Source organism: Notolepis coatsorum, assembly GCF_963971535.1.
Source record: "Notolepis coatsorum genome assembly, chromosome: 12".
Classification (NCBI taxonomy): Eukaryota; Metazoa; Chordata; class Actinopteri; order Aulopiformes; family Paralepididae; genus Notolepis; species Notolepis coatsorum.
Genome location: NC_140176.1, coordinates 79,249,171 through 79,268,019, shown reverse-complemented (window position 1 = coordinate 79,268,019; position 18,849 = coordinate 79,249,171). Strand labels below are relative to the sequence as shown.

General features: G+C 43.7%; 1 protein-coding gene across 1 annotated transcript in view; it reads right to left on the bottom strand.

The window, feature by feature from the left end:
* Window positions 1–18,849, bottom strand: part of LOC311237641 (ankyrin repeat domain-containing protein 33B-like) — a gene marked incomplete at both ends in the record, with an annotated part of 93,044 nt that overhangs the window by 34,462 nt on the left and 39,733 nt on the right. The window contains 3 exon segments of the mRNA XM_084325587.1: window positions 1,410–1,550; window positions 5,998–6,018; window positions 6,021–6,126. Of these exon segments, the coding sequence (XP_084181713.1) occupies window positions 1,410–1,550; window positions 5,998–6,018; window positions 6,021–6,126 (268 nt within the window).

The window sequence follows — 18,849 nt, the reverse complement described above, 5'->3', positions numbered from 1 at the left end:
GAAATGCCAAAAAAATCTTCTTTAAAAAAAAATATATATGCTTTACTCAGTTAAGCGAAGTGCACCATTTTTTCACCAGAGCCAGTGTAGCAGATGTGAGCCATCCTGCTTTTAACAGAAAAGTGGGAATGGGTTAATTTACTTACATAGGTGCCACACAGTGGAATGATCTCGATATCAGTGTCAAACTGAGAACCAATCTGAGGTATTTTAAGCAGCAGATAAAAGCTGGTCTTTTAGAAAAGGTTCCCCTATAGAGGGTCATTAGTATAGAAAAGAGGGAGCACATGTTGTGTATGTATGTGTTAAGAGATATGAATACATGTACTCAGAGGAATGTATATTACCAAATGTATGTATATATATGCAGTACTTGTTTATATCACTGGGGAGCGCTGTAGCGTCTTACAGAAAGGACGCACGTAATGACGTTATCACGTCATTCTATATATGACCGCGTCAGCGGAGGTGTGTTCTCTCTTCCTATTAGTCTCAGTCTATCGAGGTGTGTGTACACAGGTGCATACCTCCACAAGTTCTGCCTATCCCACCAATGTGAAATGGTGAAGTTGTGCTTATTCAATAAACAAGCTAAAGGCTAAAGATATCTCCTTGGACAACGTGTATTTTCTTCTACATGCAACGCAAGATAAACTGCAACGCTCAACAGTATGTACTGTATATGTCATATTTTTTTGTATTGTAATGTATCTTTAACCCTTTCACTACCACACTACAGAAGGTTAACCTTTCACTACCACAGTTAACCCTTTGTTGTGTGGCAGTGAAATGGTTAGAAAGGGTTAACCCTTTGGTAGTGTGGTAGTGAAAGGGTTAACGTATTAACTGTTAAGGACCTCAATGGAAATAAGTCCCACGACTTTCTTGTGACATCCTCGATTTGCTGTAAATATGTTTTACTGCTTTTCTAAATAAATCAAATCAAATTAAAATCAAATAAAAGTAAAGCCTAACTCCAACCATCAGAACCTCACTGAGTCAACACCCTCTTTTCTATTACTCTACACTGAAAACAGTACTTAAATAATTTAATCATGTATTGAGTCTAAAATCGTATTATTAACACATGAAAATAAGAGATGATTTTACTTGTTTCCAAGACAAATGAGCCTGTTTCAAGGGTTTCAAGGGCTTCATAGAATCTCTCTACTATCAAGACACTGTCACCCAGTAAACGTCTTGTTTAGTTCAATTGGAGTAGAACTAAATATTAGTTTAAAATATTTGTTGAGGTCTCCAGAGCTCTCTTGGCAGACAAAATCAGACCAAAACAAAACATGTAAACAAAGTGCTCTTTTGCCTAGAGGTCGCTGTTTGACTGCATTACAGATTATACCTTTGGTTGGTGTATTTTTCAGTGTGCTTAGGTTGCTGTGGGTGGCTGTTACCTGCCATCATGAGAGAGCGGACGCACTCTAGGCGGCCCTGCATGGCAGCCTTCATCAGAGCTGTGAAACCATGACAGTTCCTCCTCTCCACATCCAGACCACCATAGTAGTTCAACAGGTAGTTGATGATCGTGATATGACCTGGAGGGAGAGGGAGAGAGAGAGAGATTAATAAAGAAGAGAGCAGGGTCGAGATGAAAGAATGAAGAAAAGAGAATGAAAGAAAGAGTAAAGGTGAGGGAGGGAGGAGAAAGAAAGATACAAGACATTTACACATAAGTACATTTACATACACAAGTACATTTACACACACAAGTACATTTACACACACATTTACACATACAAGTACATTTACACACACAAGTACATTTACACACACAAGCACATTTACAAAATTTGGCAACAGAATGGAATAATATAAAAATACATATATAATGTGCAGGAAGAACAGAGAGAGACAGAGAGAGGAGGGAGAAAGAGAAAGATGGGCTGCTTCTGAACTCATGTAATACATAAAGTATGTACATCATTGTCACAGTTTTTCTTTTACTGGGAATGAATGTTTACATGCTTCTCTTATCATGTGAGTCAGTTGACCCTAGGACCTACTGTATGAAACACATTGAAAACCCCAATGTATGACTTTAAAAATACATGGTTGTCAATCTGAAAATTAGGCTGTTTTTCTGACAGTGACTTCATACTGCTCAGTACTCAGTACATGGAGTACAGTATGTGCGACATACAGTACTACATACAACATACTTGGAGGACCTGCACACCCAGGTGGAAGTGGAGTTTTTTTTAACACCAGAAGAATAAAACAGTTCACTCACAGCTGTTTCCACTTGCTAGCTGTGCAGTCAGGAAGGTATAAGGTCCAAGGGGTAATTTGCCAAAAAACACACAAATGACGGTTCAGTGGCCAGTATGTTGTTTTTTTATGTTTGGGAACTCTTTGCTGACCTGGAACTGGAAATAACACAGGAAATGACTGTGTAATGTGGGATTGAAAATCATGTAACAATTGAGGTGACCCAGCAATTATAAAATCTCTTAACTCTGAATATACCTGTACACCCCTCTGTATTACTGCTGAATGATGTTTTTGAGTGTGCAGTACATCCACAGCTAAAGAGATTGGTTTTATCGGGTATCACAGTGGCTAAAAAGCTGATAGCATCACGATGGTTCCAACCGGGAAAAAATTTGCCGAAAGGTCTGGATTATTACATATCTCGATGTGATTTATCAAGAAATATCTACAGCAAGAATTTTGGGTCTCAATGAATCCAAAATGACAATGTGGTTAGAAGTGGTGGAGAGAATAAAAGCTAGCATATAATGGTAGTGTCTGGTTAGGAGCGAGGATTAATGGATGGATTATCCAATGGGGGGTCCGGGAGGGGGGGGGGGGGTACGAGCTAGAGCATATGTGTGTAGGGTATTAGATAGCAGGTATTAGGGGTATATCCTGTATAAGACATTTAACTAAATGGTGATTTCATTGGATGTGCACTGTTAATAATGCTTGTGTATCTTATCGTGTGTTGTCATGTTTGTTTATATGTTTGTTTAAAAAAATAATAAAAAAAGAAAATACAAAAAAGAAAATCATGTAACAACTATCCATTCCATACATACAAATCTCTGTCATATGATTCATACAAATCTCCGTTGCATACAGTATTTGCCTACTAACAGATCACATACTGAAAATTGCATGACAACACAGTATGTAGCATGGAGAATTGGGAAGCAGCCAGAGAGAGAGAGAGAGAGAGAGAGAGAGAGAGAGAGAGAGAGAGAGAGATGCAAAGCCAGGAAGAGATGAACGGCGTGCTGAAATCAACAGTTGTGTGTTTATCTCAGTTGTGTTTATTTTCTCTGTGCAGCATCTGTGTATGTTTGTGTCCCAGCATATTTATTTGTATCACTATGTGTACAAGGAATTGTGTATGGCTGTTTGTTCATCTGTTTTAGTATAAAAGCCAAAATGCCACTGTGTGCGCGTGTGTGTTTGGGCACTTGTGTGTGCATGCGTGGGTGTGTGCATGTGTGTCTGTGTGGTGCGTGTCTGTGTGGTGTGTGTCTGTGTGTGTGTCTGTGCCTGTGTGTGTGTCTGTGTGGTGTGTGTCTGTGTGGTTTGTGTGTGTGTCTGTGTGGTGTCTGTGTGCGCATGCGTTAGGGCGGGCCATACTTTTGTGCAAACATGAATTTTAAAGAAATCTTAACATGAGGGGTGTCTAAAATATGTGTTTTTTTGTGGGGAATTCAAATATGGGATTATTCTTCGGATTGGCAGATTTGACAATTTTTCACTCCTTGGCCATACATGGATGCCAACATGAATCTGAAGGAAATTCTAACATGCAAGGTGTCTAAATTATGCATTTCTTAATGGGGAATTCAAATATGAGTAAATATTTGGGATATGATAACTTTAACCTACATCATTTTGGATTTCAAAATGGCAGATTTTACCATTTTCACCCCTTCGCAGGGCCGGACTGGGGGAATTATTCAGGCCGGGAAATATAGTGCAAAATATAGCCCCAGACAGGCCACTTTTTAAGCAGGGGGTCTGGGGGTCCCCCACCAGGAACATTTTTGTTACAAAGACTTAATTCCCTGCATGCTGGTGCAGGACTTTTAAAATTGTTACCCTTTAAACGCCATGTGATGGCATCACAAATTATTGTTAAAAAACACACAAAAATGTAAATATTTCTGGGGGGGATTATTACAGGCTAATAATTGTTATAATCATCATGTGTCAATGATTAGCAACAACACTGATTTTGATGGATTTTTTGTTTTTGTAATGTCAGACTCTTATCAGAAAAGTGGGAGTATTTCATTTTTAATCTGACATTACAAGAAAAATTAAAATGGTTATGATCAGGACTGAAGTTGAATTAAATATGTATGAAAAAAAAAGTGGAAAAGTATTTCTACATATAATATTTTATGGCGTTTTTGAAGAGGACAATTTAGTCCTCTAATGGTAAGAGTGTAACACTTTAGTTTTCAGACACAAGGGTTAAATTATTCATTGTCCAGTTTCTTGGCAGCTTTAACATTGGGCTTTTGACAGGGGACCATGATGATGCACGGTAATGTTAGCTATGTTAGCTAGCTAGCATGTTAATTTTATCACTGACTAACCTGGTGGTCCCGTGGTGCAAGAAAACATTTGGTAAATTTTGCCACATTTAGCGGCATCTCCTGCAAGGGCCTTTCTTTTTTTTCTCTCTCTCCCTTTCTGCTCCACCCTTCCTCTTTTTTCCACTGTTGAACTGTTGAAACATTTAATTTACAGTAATTTCCATCTGACTGTTCTGTGAAATACAAGCAGTCAGCAGTATGTCTTTTTCTCTCCCTCCCTCTCTGCTCCACCTGTGAGGGCTGGGTAGGAACTGCATGCTTCCCAACGAGGGGGCGTGTCGAACATTTAGCTCACGCACCTGAGAGTGGTTGGCATTTAGCTCGTCGGGAGACTACAAATACTGCCGACTGCCTTCCACTCATTGCCAGGTCGTTCTGTATGCTATCATCAACCGCCACGCTCCTGGTGAGACATTGTCTTCGCTCTCTATAATCCCACGGGAGGATTTCCTATGTTCTCACTGGGAGACGTCGTGCCATCCGTTGCTACCATCTACCACTGCGTCTCTGGGGTGAGACGTCGTGCCATCGACTGCCCTACTCTCTCTCCGTGGGCCTCGTTCCTGGTGTGGGACATCGGCATCGCTCTCAATGTTTCCACGAGAGGATTCCTATGATCTCACTCCTTTTTCGTGGGTCCCGTTTGCTGAGTTGCACGTCGGCAGTGTTCTGTGATGTGAGGCATCGTTATCGCTCTCTAGGCTTCCACGGGAGGATGCCTATGTTTCTCACTCCGTTTTCATGGACCCCGTTTGCTGTGTTGCCTGTCGGCAAGTGTTCTGGTGAGTGTGAACAGGACCAGACTCAGAACTTTCATTTCATTTTTCTCTCTCTCCCTCTCTGCCCCACCCTTCCTCTTTTTCCACTGTCCATCTTGAAGCGCAGGTTATGTTTGACATTTTTTGTCTTTCACTTTGTCTCTCCCTGGCTGCAGATGTGCCATCTACCATTCCATTCGCCGTCTCCACTGTCAATCAGTTGTATAGCCTGGTCCAAAAACACATCATTTAGACACCTTGCATGTTAGGATTTCCTTCAGATTCATGTTGGCATCCATGTATGGCCAAGGGGTGGAAAATGGTCAAATCGTCCATTTTAAAATCCAAAATGATGTAGGTTAGAGTTATCCGATCCGAAAAATTATCGCATATTTGAATTCCCCACAAAAAAAACACATATTTTAGACACCCCACTGGATTGATTTTCCAAAAAATATATATGGCCCGCCCTAGCGTGCGTGTGCATGTGTCTGTGTCTATGTGGTGTGTGTCTGTGTTTGTGTGTGTCTGTGTCTGTGTGTGGTGTGTGTCTGTGTCTGTATGGTGTGTCTGTGTGTGTGTGTGTGTGTGTGTGTGTGTGTGTGTGTGTGTGTGTGTGTGTGTGCTCGTCTGTGTCTGTGTGGTGTGTCTGTTTCTCCTACCTGCCTGAGCAGCAGTGATGGGGCTGTGTTTCCTTCGCTGTCCTGCCAGTTGACATCGAGGTGAGGACACTGAGACAACGCTATGATCACGTCTACATAACCCTGATAACATGCCACAAGCAGCCCTGTCTGAGAAAGAGAGAGAGAGAGAGAGAGAGAGAGAGAGAGAGAGAGAGAGAGAGAGAGAGAGAGAGAGAGAGAGAGAGAGAGAGAGAAGAGAGAGAGAGAATACAGAGATACAGAGAGAGAGAGAGAGAGAGAGAGAGAGAGAGAGGAGAGAGAGAGAGAGAAGAAGGGAGAAAAGTGATGAATGAGAGAAAAGGAAGGAGGAAAAATGAATTTATATAAATGATGACAGAGGAGGAGAGGATCAAAATAAAGAGTCAATATATGACAATGACTCCCATCCGAAAGAGAAGCAGGCTATTCTCGGTCCTCGCTCCACAATGGTGGAACGAACTTCCCACCACAGTTAGGACAGCCGAAACCCACCAAATTGTCCGCTGTCGACTAAAACACACTACTTCAATCAATATCTGAAATGAGGGGGTGAAACTGCCTCGTACTGCCTTTTAGTAATCTACCTTGCCTATATTACTACCTACTATGCTAATGTGTCTATACTACTATCACTCAAGACTGTAACACCCAAGTTCAACACTGTTTGACGAACAAAGGTACGCAGCTGCCTTCCGCGTGTAGCTTTTCTCCAACGCGTCCGTGTTTCCGGGTTCCGTTTTGCGCTCTTATTGGCCAGGTCATGTGACATGTGCGCCAATCGTGGGACAGCAAGTTCTGCGCCTATTTCCGGGTCGAACAGCCTGCAAACGACCTAACGCCTAGTTTATCACTGGTTAAGCTTAGGCGACTCTTTCGAAGTTGGTTAAGGTTAGAGTTTGGAATCAGGGCAGGCGTTCTATCGCCATACTCTAAGACAAACTCTAACCGTAACCAACTTCGAAAGAGCGCCTAAGCTTAACCAGTGTAAAAACTTGCGGTCCCACGATTGGGCGTACATGTCACATGACCTGGCCAATCAGAGACGCGGAAACACGAACGCGTTGGAGAAAGGCTTCAAGTTACCCTTCCTGCTGACCTGTTGTACAAGGATGTGGCTAAAAGTGTCAGCATTTAGTTGTAAATGATAACTAAGCCACTTAGCAGCCTGTCAGAGAGACAGAGAGAGAGAGAGAGGGGGGGGCATTTAACCCTGGTAACAGGCCACTAGCAGCCCTGTCCTGTCTTCTACTGTTGAATAAAAGAAAGCTGCTCAAATCTAACTTCAGTGTAAAAATATTTTAAAGACCTGTAATAATGTTGGAGGACAAATAAACAGAGAGAGGAGAGAAGAGGGAGATGGGGATAGAGGGAGAGAGAGAGGGTGGGAGGAGAGAAAGAGAGAGAATGAGAAGGAGAGAGAGAAAAACAGAGAGGGAGAGAGGGAGGAGGGAGAGAGAAGGAGAGAAAAAAGGGTACAGAGAAAGAAAGAGGAGGGAAAGAGAGGGGGCAGGAAAGAGAGAGATCGAGAGGAGAGAGAGGTAGAGAAAGAGGTACAGAGACAGAATGAGGTGAAAATAGAGAGGAAAGGGTGTAATGCTTTGGAGGATGAAAAGATAGATAGATAGATAGATAGATAGATAGATAGATAGATAGATAGATAGATAGATAGATAGATAGATAGATAGATAGATATAGATAGATATATAGATAGTAGATAGATAGATAGATAGATAGATAGATAGATAGATGATAGATGTGTGTTACCACGCCAACAGATGGCAGCTAGACAGCCAGGCTGGCGTCGCTTTGGAATCCAGGAACAGGCCTTTGAGCTCCATCCAACACCAATATGAAAGAGTCAACATTACATCTGCTGCGTCTTCATAGAGAGCTGAGCTGAGCAATCCCCGACCTCGTCTCACTCTCTCTGATGTGTGTGTGTCTGTTTGTTTGTGTATGTCTCTGAGTGCGTGAGGCATCCTCCTTTTATGTGCAAGGGGTATTTGTGTTGTTTTTCCTTTTTTGTGTGTGTATTTGTCCGAGTATAGATGCTCTTTAATGTGTGTAGTTGTTTTTTCTGTGTGAGTGTGTAGGCTTAACGTGCACACTTTTGTATATTATGCCTTGCCTTGTGTGTACAGTGCACACGGCCTGGAACTTCTGGAAGAAGTCAGGTACTTTCCGGAAGACGCAGACTTCATCAGCCAAAACAAACACAAGTTTACTGGCTGGAGAGGGGAGGGGGGGAGGGAGGTGAGAGAGTTGTGGGAGGAGAGATGAGGGAGAGAGGAGGGGGAGGTGAGAGTTGTGGGAGAGAGGGAGGGGAGAGAGGAGGGGAGGGGGAGAGTTTGTGGGAGGAGAGAGGAGGGGAGAGAGGAGGGAGGGGAGGGAGAGAGTTGTGAGGAGAGAGAGGAGGGGGGGGTGAGCGAGTTGTGAGGAGGGAGGGGAGAGAGTTGTGAGGAGGAGAGGGAGGGGAGGGGAGGGGGGAGGAGGTGAGAGACTGTGGGGAGAAGAGATGAGGGGGAGGGGGGAGGGAGGTGAGAGAGTTGTGAGGAGGAGAGGAGGGGGAGAGAGGAGGGGAGGAGGTGAGAGAGTTGTGAGGAGGAGGAGAGGAGGGGAGGGGGGGAGGAGAGAGAGTTGTGAGGAGGAGAGATGAGGAGAGAGGAGGGGAGGTGGGGAGAGGATGAGGAGAGAGAAGAGGGGGGAGGTGAGAGAGTGTGAGGAGGAGAGAGGAGGGGAGGAGGGGGGAGGTGAGAGAGTTGTGAGAGAGGAGAGATGAGGAGAGAGGAGGGGAGGTGGGGAGGAGAGATGAGGAGAGAGAAGAGAGGGGAGGTGAGAGAGTGTGAGGAGGAGGAGGAGGGGAGGAGGTGGGAGGTGAGAGAGTTGTGAGGAGGAGAGATGTGAGAGAGGAGGGGAGGTGGGGAGGAGAGATGAGGAGAGAGAAGGGGGGGAGGTGGAGAGTTGTGAGGAGGAGAGAGAGGAGGGGGTGACAGAGTAGTGAGAGAGAGGAGAGGGGTGGAGCGCTCAGCGGGGTGGAGAGGTACAGTATATAATCACTCTGTGTTCTTGGTAAACTCCGCGATATAGGTCGTCTGTCTGCGAACCCAGTGAGCATTTATCAGCACATGTGGTGCAACTGGAGGCGGCAGCAACACTTGAGAAACACTGTTGCTGCCGATAAACAACTGTATTGCACATTGCATTTTACACACTGCAAAAAATTGCAGATTGCTCATTGCACATCACACAAACATTTTTGGAACTGTACATAGCCATTTTGTTATTTACATTTTATATAGTATAATATCTACATCCTGATCTGCAATGCACACTTTTTTAGAACTGTATATAGTAATCTTTATTTTAGTCATCTTATTTTATTCTATGCTAAATTTATTGTATTGCACTGCACACTTTTTAGAACTGTATATATAGTAATCTTTATTTTAGTCATCTTATTTTATTCTATGCTAAATGTATTGTATTTTTATTATTGGAAGCTGCTATGGTCAAGGGACCACAATAAATAGATGTTCACTCTTCTTGCTGTAAAGTACTGAAATAAGTGACAATAAAGGAATCAGAGGGGAGGGGGGAGTTGTCACCGCATAGGTTATTTAAAAACCGTTGAATAATATACTGTAATATAATATAATCCTTTTTACATATCTGTAGATTTTATATCTATATTATCTGTACATATCCCTTACCTACTCTTACTACCGGTAGTTACACTGCTGGCCAGTATGACTTACTACCATAGTGTCTCTATACCTGTATCACTGTACATATTAATACTACAACTATGTACGTACATCTGATTAACACTATTATTCAGTAGTACTCATTTATATATTTTATATCCAGTTTAATCTCCTGTACATTGTATATTACTATTGCACTTTACAGTTACATTTGCACTCTGGTGGTTGAATGGCAAACTTATTTCCGTTTACTGTACTTGACAATTTGAATCTAATCTAATCACAGATTCTTGAGAGTCGGGACAAAACATGTCCTACTGTACATAGAAAGGTCTTCTTTATGTTAAAAATCAAGAAATGTATAATGAACAATATGTGTACAAAGTTAAATCTAAAGGGGCGACAGTGCCTCGGGAGGTAGAGCAGTCATATGGTAATCTGGAGGTTCCCGGTTTGATTCCAGCTCCTCCCGGGCAGAGTGTCGATGGAATGACGCAAACATCAAAGTAGCTCTTGTGATTGGTAAAGGTTTGCCAAGGCATGCTGAGGCATATGCGTACTGTAGTACTTACCATGGAAACAAATAAAGATTACAATATAAAACACATTAAGATGTACCTTTATTGGCAATTAAGAGGTTTTAAGTTTGTCTCCTTAGTAGAATAGTGCAAGATCTTTCGTCGTCTCTGTAAAACGTAAAGAAATGCCCAAGCCGCACTGTTCTATAGTGAAAATAAAATGCCTTCATTGTGACAAGACGGTTAACCGTCTGTAGTGTGGTAGTGAAAGGTTAACCTTCTGTAGTGTGGTAGTGAAAGGGTTAAAACATTTGCTAACCTCCTTCTGTTTTTTTAGTGATTATGAAATAATGAATGGGACGTTGGCAGACGGGTCATATTGCCAGCATAGAATAATGGATACCCTTGTTGTGTCTGTATCACAACATTTGTTCATTTAGAATAAACCAAAGGAGGCCTGTTGCCAATGACCAATCACGTTCCTCTCATTGCTTCCAAAATGGGCGTCGATCTGATCAAATTATGGGGAGAATCATTTGGCGGGTGTTGGACTTGGCAGCCCGGTAGACTTGGTAAACTACAACCAACTGTGTCGATTCCTTTTGCAATCACAGACATTTATTATTGAACTCTAATTGAGGAGTCTGTCTTAGAGAACATTACCTTAGAATCTAAGGCTTAGATAACATTACGTTACTCATCGCATCTATGTTTTTATGTACTATTATATGTTAAAGGTGACATGCATTATAAATGTCTTTTTTCAGTGTCTAGCATTGTATTATAGTAATAGTAGTTAGTATCAATGTGTCTGTGTCTCTAAATACCATATTGGCGGATTGCTCTCATTCAGCTCAGACCATTTCCTGCTCGATTTAATTAGGTCATTCTGATTTGACTTGCATCGTGACGTAACGAGGCGAGGATGGAGCGGATAGTGATCCTATTGGCTCTGTGGTTGTAGTGCGCATAGTGAACCCGACACTTCATCAAACGGGGTTTGACAGAGAGCGAGCGAGAGAGAGAGAGAGGGAGAAACAGATACACCCTCGCGACAGAGCACACATACACACACGCGTTGCGCTGTCGTCTCTCTGTCTGTCTCTCTCTCTCCCCCTCTCTATCTCTCTCTCTCTCGATTCGGGAGCATAACTAACGTCATATAGTAGTAGGTTGAAACTCACAGCTTCATCCCCTACTGTAGTGACTTTTCACCTTGATGTCAGGCCTCAGACCTACTGTAGTGACTTTTCACCTTGATGTCAGGCCTCAGACCTACTGTAGTGACTTTTAACCCTGATGTCAGCACTTCAGACCTACTGTAGTGACTTTTCACCTTGATGTCACTGCCTCATACCTACTGTAGTGACTTTTCACCTTGATGTCAGCACCTCAGACCTACTGTAGTGACTTTTCACCTTGATATCAGCGCCTCAGACCTACTGTAGTGACTTTTCACCCTGATGTCAAGCCTCAGACCTACTGTAGTGACTTTTCACCTTGATGTCAGGCCTCAGAGCACCTACTGTAGTGACTTTTCACCTTGATGTCAGGCCTCAGACCTACTGTAGTGACTTTTCACCTTGATGTCAGGCCTCAGACCTACTGTAGTGACTTTTCACCTTGATGTCACTGCCTCAGACCTACTGTAGTGACTTTTCACCTTGATGTCACTGCCTCACAGTGATGCCACAGATTACTTGTAAAAGTAATATGATTACTGATTACTGATTACTCCTTTAAAAAGTAATCTTAGTTACTTTACTGATTACTTGATTATCAGAGTAACTTAGTTACTTTGAAAGTAACTAGGTTACGAAGTCGTCCCCCCTGCTGCTGCCACAACATAAGAATGACAAAAAAAAATTAGTAAAATGTACTCAATTTGAGTAAAATGTACTAATAGGGCAGGTATGCCTATCTTGCTATCTATAGATCTATAGATTTCACAAAAGATAAATGGTCAATAACACCACATGTAGGCTGATATGTAGCCTACCTTTGAGGCCTGCCCCATTCAGATATGGTTCTACGTTATTATTATTTATTATTGTGTGAATGAATGAATGAATGAATGAATGAATGAATGAATGAATGAATGAATGAATGAATGAATGAATGAATGAATGAATGAAAACTTTATTTAACAGATTGCAGAATGGGTACAATACAGTACGGCTCAATACACACAATTGTTAAGGGGATGCAGACCAGAGAAAGACGTTTGTCTTGTTTCCATCAGGGTCCCCCATTTTCAATTCATATAGACATTTATGACATACACAACATACATGACATTTATGGCATAGGGACATATAGGTATTTAGTACTGATACATTTGTGACATAAACGGTATTCAAATATACAGTACTGTTACCCCTAGATCATGACAGAGTATATACATATGATGGGGAGGGGACTGTACATTAGGAGGGGGTGGGTGGGTGGGAGGGAAATATATATACGGCGGGGAGGGAATATATATACTGCAGTGTTGTCAGTGTGCTACTGACAACCTACATACTGCAGTATGGTGTTCCATGTTCATGGAATAGTGCAATGCAAAATATGTTTAACTCAAAGGTGGAACATACTGTTTGGCTGGTGGTGCAGCTCCGAGTCCTGTAGAAGTCGATGGTCGTGCTGTGCAGCTGCTGTATATTCCATATGCGGTAGACAGTATTTTGTTTCCTCCGCAAAGTGAATGTTTTTTTCACCCGGCTTAACAAACGTTAAGTAGACTAGTGAACTTCCAGTGCTGCAAGAAAGCGTTACGAGCGCGAGCTTCTCCCTGCTAGCGCGCAGTTTAGGTGAGCCTGAAAATAACAATAACAGCCGCGCCCACCAGCATGGATCAACACGCGAGGTTACGTGCTCAGACACGCTTTGAAAACGTGACATGTGACGTCACTCCCAAAGAGAAGTAAACAGCTCTAAGCGTATTTTTGACTGTCGAAAACGAAATAAAATACTGCATTCCGCCTGCATTATGAATTTATGATGAGATAGTAACGAAATAGTAATGCACAGCCACTTGGACAAGTAACTGCAATTAGATTACTGGCTTTTAAAGATTAACGCGTTAGATTACCATTTTCGCGGAAAAGTAATCAGATTACAATAACGCGTTACTTAGTAACGCGTTAGTGGCATCACTGCTGCCTCATACCTACTGTAGTGACTTTTCACCTTGATGTCACTGCCTCATACATACTGTAGTTACTTTTCACCTTGATGTCAGGCCTCAGACCTACTGTAGTGACTTTTCACCTTGATGTCAGGCCTCATACCTACTGTAGTGACTTTTCACCTTGATGTCACTGCCTCATACCTACTGTAGTGACTTTTCACCTTGATGTCAGGCCTCAGAGCACCTACTGTAGTGACTTTTCACCTTGATGTCAGTGTATCAGACCTAATGTAGTGACTTTTCACCTTGATGTCAGGCCTCAGACCTACTGTAGTGACTTTTCACCTTGATGTCAGGCCTCAGACCTACTGTAGTGACTTTTCACCTTGATGTCAGGCCTCAGACCTACTGTAGTGACTTTTCACCTTGATGTCAGGCCTCAGACCTACTGTAGTGACTTTTCACCCTGATGTCAGTGTATCAGACCTAATGTAGTGACTTTTCACCTTGATGTCAGGCCTCAGACCTAATGTAGTGACTTTTCACCTTGATGTCAGGCCTCAGACCTACTGTAGTGACTTTTCACCTTGATGTCAGCGCCTCAGACCTACTGTAGTGACTTTTCAAAAGGACAGAACTCACCCCAGTCCTTAACCAGCTATACGTTGCTAATTACGACAGGATGGCTGTTTCAATTGCAAATTGCTGGTGGTCGTTGGTAGAAATGACCAAAATTATGCGGGAAGGCACCAGTCATCTTCTACACTAGAGCGAGCATTTGAAACTGGAGAGACTACTTTATATGAGGGTTTACTGCCATACCTGTATGTTTTACTTAGTCCATATACAATTCTTGTAGGATTTGGATACATCTTTTCCATATGGGGGTTGTTTGTATACCAAGTTGCTGTTGTTGATGTTGTTCGATTTCACTGTCACACTCTATCACTACCTGTCTACTCTCTCTCACTCCCTCCGCTAATTATAGGCACAAAGTCAGGTGTGGAGAGCCAGAGGAGCAGCTGATCAACATCTGCTTGCTGATTACGCCGCCTACTTAGACCTGGCGCAGATGTCATCATGTTGCCAGATCGTAACTTTGTGTTTCCCAGTCAGTCATAGTTTATAGCGCTTGTCCGTATATTATTCACTTACCCATTTAACCGTGTTTAACCCTGTCTTGTCCTCCTTTCCCTCAGTCCTCTACCTGGCTCCTCTTCCTGTCCTCGTGCCCTGGATTCCGTGTATGACCTCCGTCTGCCTCACTACTCTTCTCCTCGCTTACTTCCTGGACTGTCTGTGAACCCGGTTCCATCTACGACCCCCGCCTGACTACCCTGCGCCACGTCAGCCCTGGACTGTATGAGAACCCCCTTCGTCGATGACCTACACCTGCCTGTATCCTCGACCATTCTGATCATAAACTCACCCGTTATTTGGGTTATACCAAGACCTGTCTGCATTGACTGTGTTCTGCATTTTGGGTTCAGTACGTCTAGCTGTAACAATTAAGGGTGATTTGAAAACTTCACGGCTTCTTAACTGTAAGCATTTTAGAAGCTATGGTATCTATGTTTATGGTATTTCTAGCCAGTGTTTTAAGAGCAGCAGGAGCAGTTTTAAGTAGTTATATATATGTGTGCTGACCAAAAGGAAGACTAAATGTGAAAAAGAAATGTAAAAGAAGAGTTTATTTATAGTTTTATTTAAAAGATTGCTTGAAAATATGGGTCTAATGGGGTAATGTATGTCTTGTGTAATAACTTGACAGGACGACCAGATTCAGTATAACAACGACTCTGTGAGGTTTTGTCCTTTGCTCACCTACTCGCTCTGTTCCTTTAAGCCTTCTCGCTCTGTTCCTTTAAGCCTACTCGCTCTGTTCCTTTAGGTTCCTGTTTATCAATTGAATTCCCTTCTCCTCACCTCACTAGCCCCCACCCTCGCGTTCGTTTGCTCTTCAGCAGCCACACCCTTGGACTACCTGTCATTATGTGTTTGATTGGTCTGGTGCCGAACACACACTTTTAGTTCAAGTATCAATTACCTTCACGCACCTGATGTTTATTCGAATTAGTTCCCCTGTGGGCTTTAAGTACCTCGCTCTTCCCCTCTGTCCCTTGTCGGGTCGTGCCCTTATCATTCCGTATCATATCTCTATCACCAAGACTCCTTCGGGAGGATCTCTGTCTGTTTATGCTGTTTTCATCTCCGGCGTGAGATGCGCTCCAGCCTTCGCCTCCTGTCGCCGTTGCCTGAGGGAGACACTGGACTGCGCTCTCTGGACTTCCACGGGAGGTGTCCCGGTGTTCCACTTCAGACCTCCGCGCAGCAGACGTCCTGACGCGCATCCAGACCTCCGCGCAGCAGACGCCCAGACGCGCATCCAGACCTCCGCGCAGCAGACGCGCTCTTCACTCCAGACGCGCATCGCTTCCTAATACTCTACGGGAGGATGCGTCTCTCCGAGCCGGCGCGCTCTTCCGCGCAGACGCGCTCTTCATCCCAGACGCGCATTCAGACGTACTCCAGATGCGTCCTCCGTACCGGCGCATACTCCAAGCAGACGCGCACCCCTCAGACTTCCGCGCCAGATGCGCCTTCCGTACCGGCGCGCACTCCAAGCAGTCGCGCACCACTCAGACCTCCGCGCCAGATGCGCCCTTCGTACCGGCGCGTACTCCAAGCAGTCGCGCACCACTCAGACCTCCGCTTGGACAACCCGTTTCCCCGTGGCGACGCGCTCGCCCCGTTTTGATCCAACTCTCTTTACGCACAGCGCCTGGGTGAGTTTTATGACTGTCTTAGATCCTATTCGTTTTTCGTGTGTTTAATGACACTGAAGATATCCTGCTTTTTGTCAGACTGTCACTCACCCAGCGTCAGCTTTTTGGACAGTTCATTGGGATAATCTTTGGCCTTAACATCGCTCACTGTGTGTATATACACCGAAGATATTATTCACTTGGATTTGTATTTTGGGACTTCGCTCACAGTGTTTATATACACCGAAGATTCTGTCACTTGGATTACTCTGTTTTTGGGACAAGTCACCTCTCCTGTCACCTGCTCTGTTTCCCAATATTACTCTGAGCTAACCCGCTCCCTTTCTCCCTCTCGGTCCCGTTTACCCACCTCGGAGATCTGCCGAGAGAAGTCTGCAGAGCGGCTCTGATGTACCCACCTGCTTCCCCAGACGAACCATCCCGGGAGAAGCTGCAGAGCAGCAACATTCATTAATGCTTGTGTTCCAAGGCCTTACCCTGTTTTCTCTGTCCCAGTATGCAGCTCCAGCCCTCGCCCTGTTCCAAGGCCTTACCCTGTTTTTCTCTAGTCCTCCTAGTCCTCCCTGTCTTTCCAGTCCTCCCTCTCCCCAGCCCGCCTCCGCGGGCCTCTGTCCCTGTTTTCCCCACTCTAGTCCTCCTAGTCCTCCCTGTCCCCAGCCCGCCTCCGCGGGCCTCTGTCCCTGTCTCCCCTCTCTAGTCCTCCCAGTCCTCCCTGTCCCCAGCCCGCCTCCGCGGGCCTCTGTCCCTGTCTCCCCTCTCTAGTCCTCCTAGTCCTTCCCGTCCGGTCCTCCTGTTCCTCCCTGTTCCTGCCCTTTCCCTTGCTCCGGCCCTGTTCCCTTAGCCTTCCCCTTAGCCAGCTCGCCTCTTAAAGGCACTGTGCCTTTTCCCATTCTTGTTATCCATTATTTTTTGTTCTCCCTTAAAGGGACAGTGCCAGTTTCTGTGTGTTTTCAATAAATGCCCAGTTCTTGGCTTACTCTCATACCTGTCTTGTGTTGTGCGATTGGGGTCGGTTACAAACCATAACAGACTCCATCATTTACTGTCTCCTCTCCTGCTCCATGCATACAGATTCCCGTCTCATGTCTAACATCCGGGTTACTCCCAGTACCCCTCCATGTCGCGAAATAAATTACCGATAGCAATAATCATAATACCACAATATTGTGATAATTTCTCAGACTATAATTGTACCATCAATCTCAATCTCTTGCTCAATCTTCCCTACTCAGAGGTTATATAGATGTATGCCAGGCAGCCACACACACACACACACACACACACACACCCACACACACACACACACACACACACACACACACACACACACACACACACACACACACACACACACACACACACATGTACAGTACGTACACAAATACAGTATGTACTTTTTTATGTATTTATGTATGCACGCACACACACAGTCATAAACAGTCTCTCTCTTCACATGCAAAAATCCTTTTAAACCAAATAAAGCCTCCTGATGTGGAACGACTGAAACACTGCAGGCTAAACAAGGGTATAAATTACTAGTAGGCAACTTTAGATTTATTAATTACTCGCTAGTTGTGTCCTCTTCATTGCTTCATATCTTATAGCATATCTTATAGCATCCTTTCTTAACTTATTCTTAAGTTATCTTTACCCTGTTATTATATCATCAGGCATTTGTGTTCTGGTGAAGTGTTTGTATTGATAAAAAAATATATATATTATAATAATATTAATAATACCAGACTTTGCTTAGGTGCATGTGCGTGCATGCATGTGTGTGTGTGTGTGCGTGTGTGTGTGTGCGTGCGCGCATGTGTGTGTGGCTTTAGTGTAGGTTAAAGTAAGGTGACAGAGGGAGTTACAGCTTACTGTAGGTGTGTGTGTGGAACGGAGAGAGAGATTGAGAGTGGGAGAGAGAGGGAGGGAGAGTGACTTTAATGAGCTCAGTCAAAACTTAGACAAATCCATTCTGTCCATAGGTTCAACAACACTTACTGTGCCAGTGCACATTATATTATATATATATATATATATATATATATATATATATATATATATATATATATATATATATATATATATATATATATATATATATATATACAACTTTATGGGAAATGCGCTTACAGTCTTCTCCAGAGTCAGAAAATAAATAGATACCAATTTCCTCTCTGCGTTCAGTAGAAAGCTATCCGGAGTTTTCAGCTAGGTTAGTGGTCCGTATTCGCCTCCATTCATTTGTGCTAAGCTGGGCTAGCTTGCAGCCACCAAATAGCTTTCTACTGTCTTCTTGACTCTGGAGAAGATGGTACAGTAAGCACATTTCCCATCATGTTGGCGTGATATACTAACTTACAACACAACCTCTTAAAATACACTGTTAACCCATTACCTGCCAAAATCGCTGTTCAGCGTTATTGCCCGCCATGTGTTGTCTGCCAATATCGCTGTACAGCGTGTTTCAAGTTCATATTTCATATTTTCGTCATGGAATTCATATTTCACCCACGGAGCCTTGTCATATGCTGCGGGAGCCATCACAACTCTGCAACGCTTCAATACCGCCACCTGGTGGCCGATCGGCGAGTTGCCAAACCGGAAATGCCCGTTTCAGCTCGGTCCGTCCCCTAATTCCGTCCGGCCACTCGTTTATCGTCCCGGGACTCAATCCACACACCGTGGACATGGATCGTTGCCATAACTCAATAAACAAC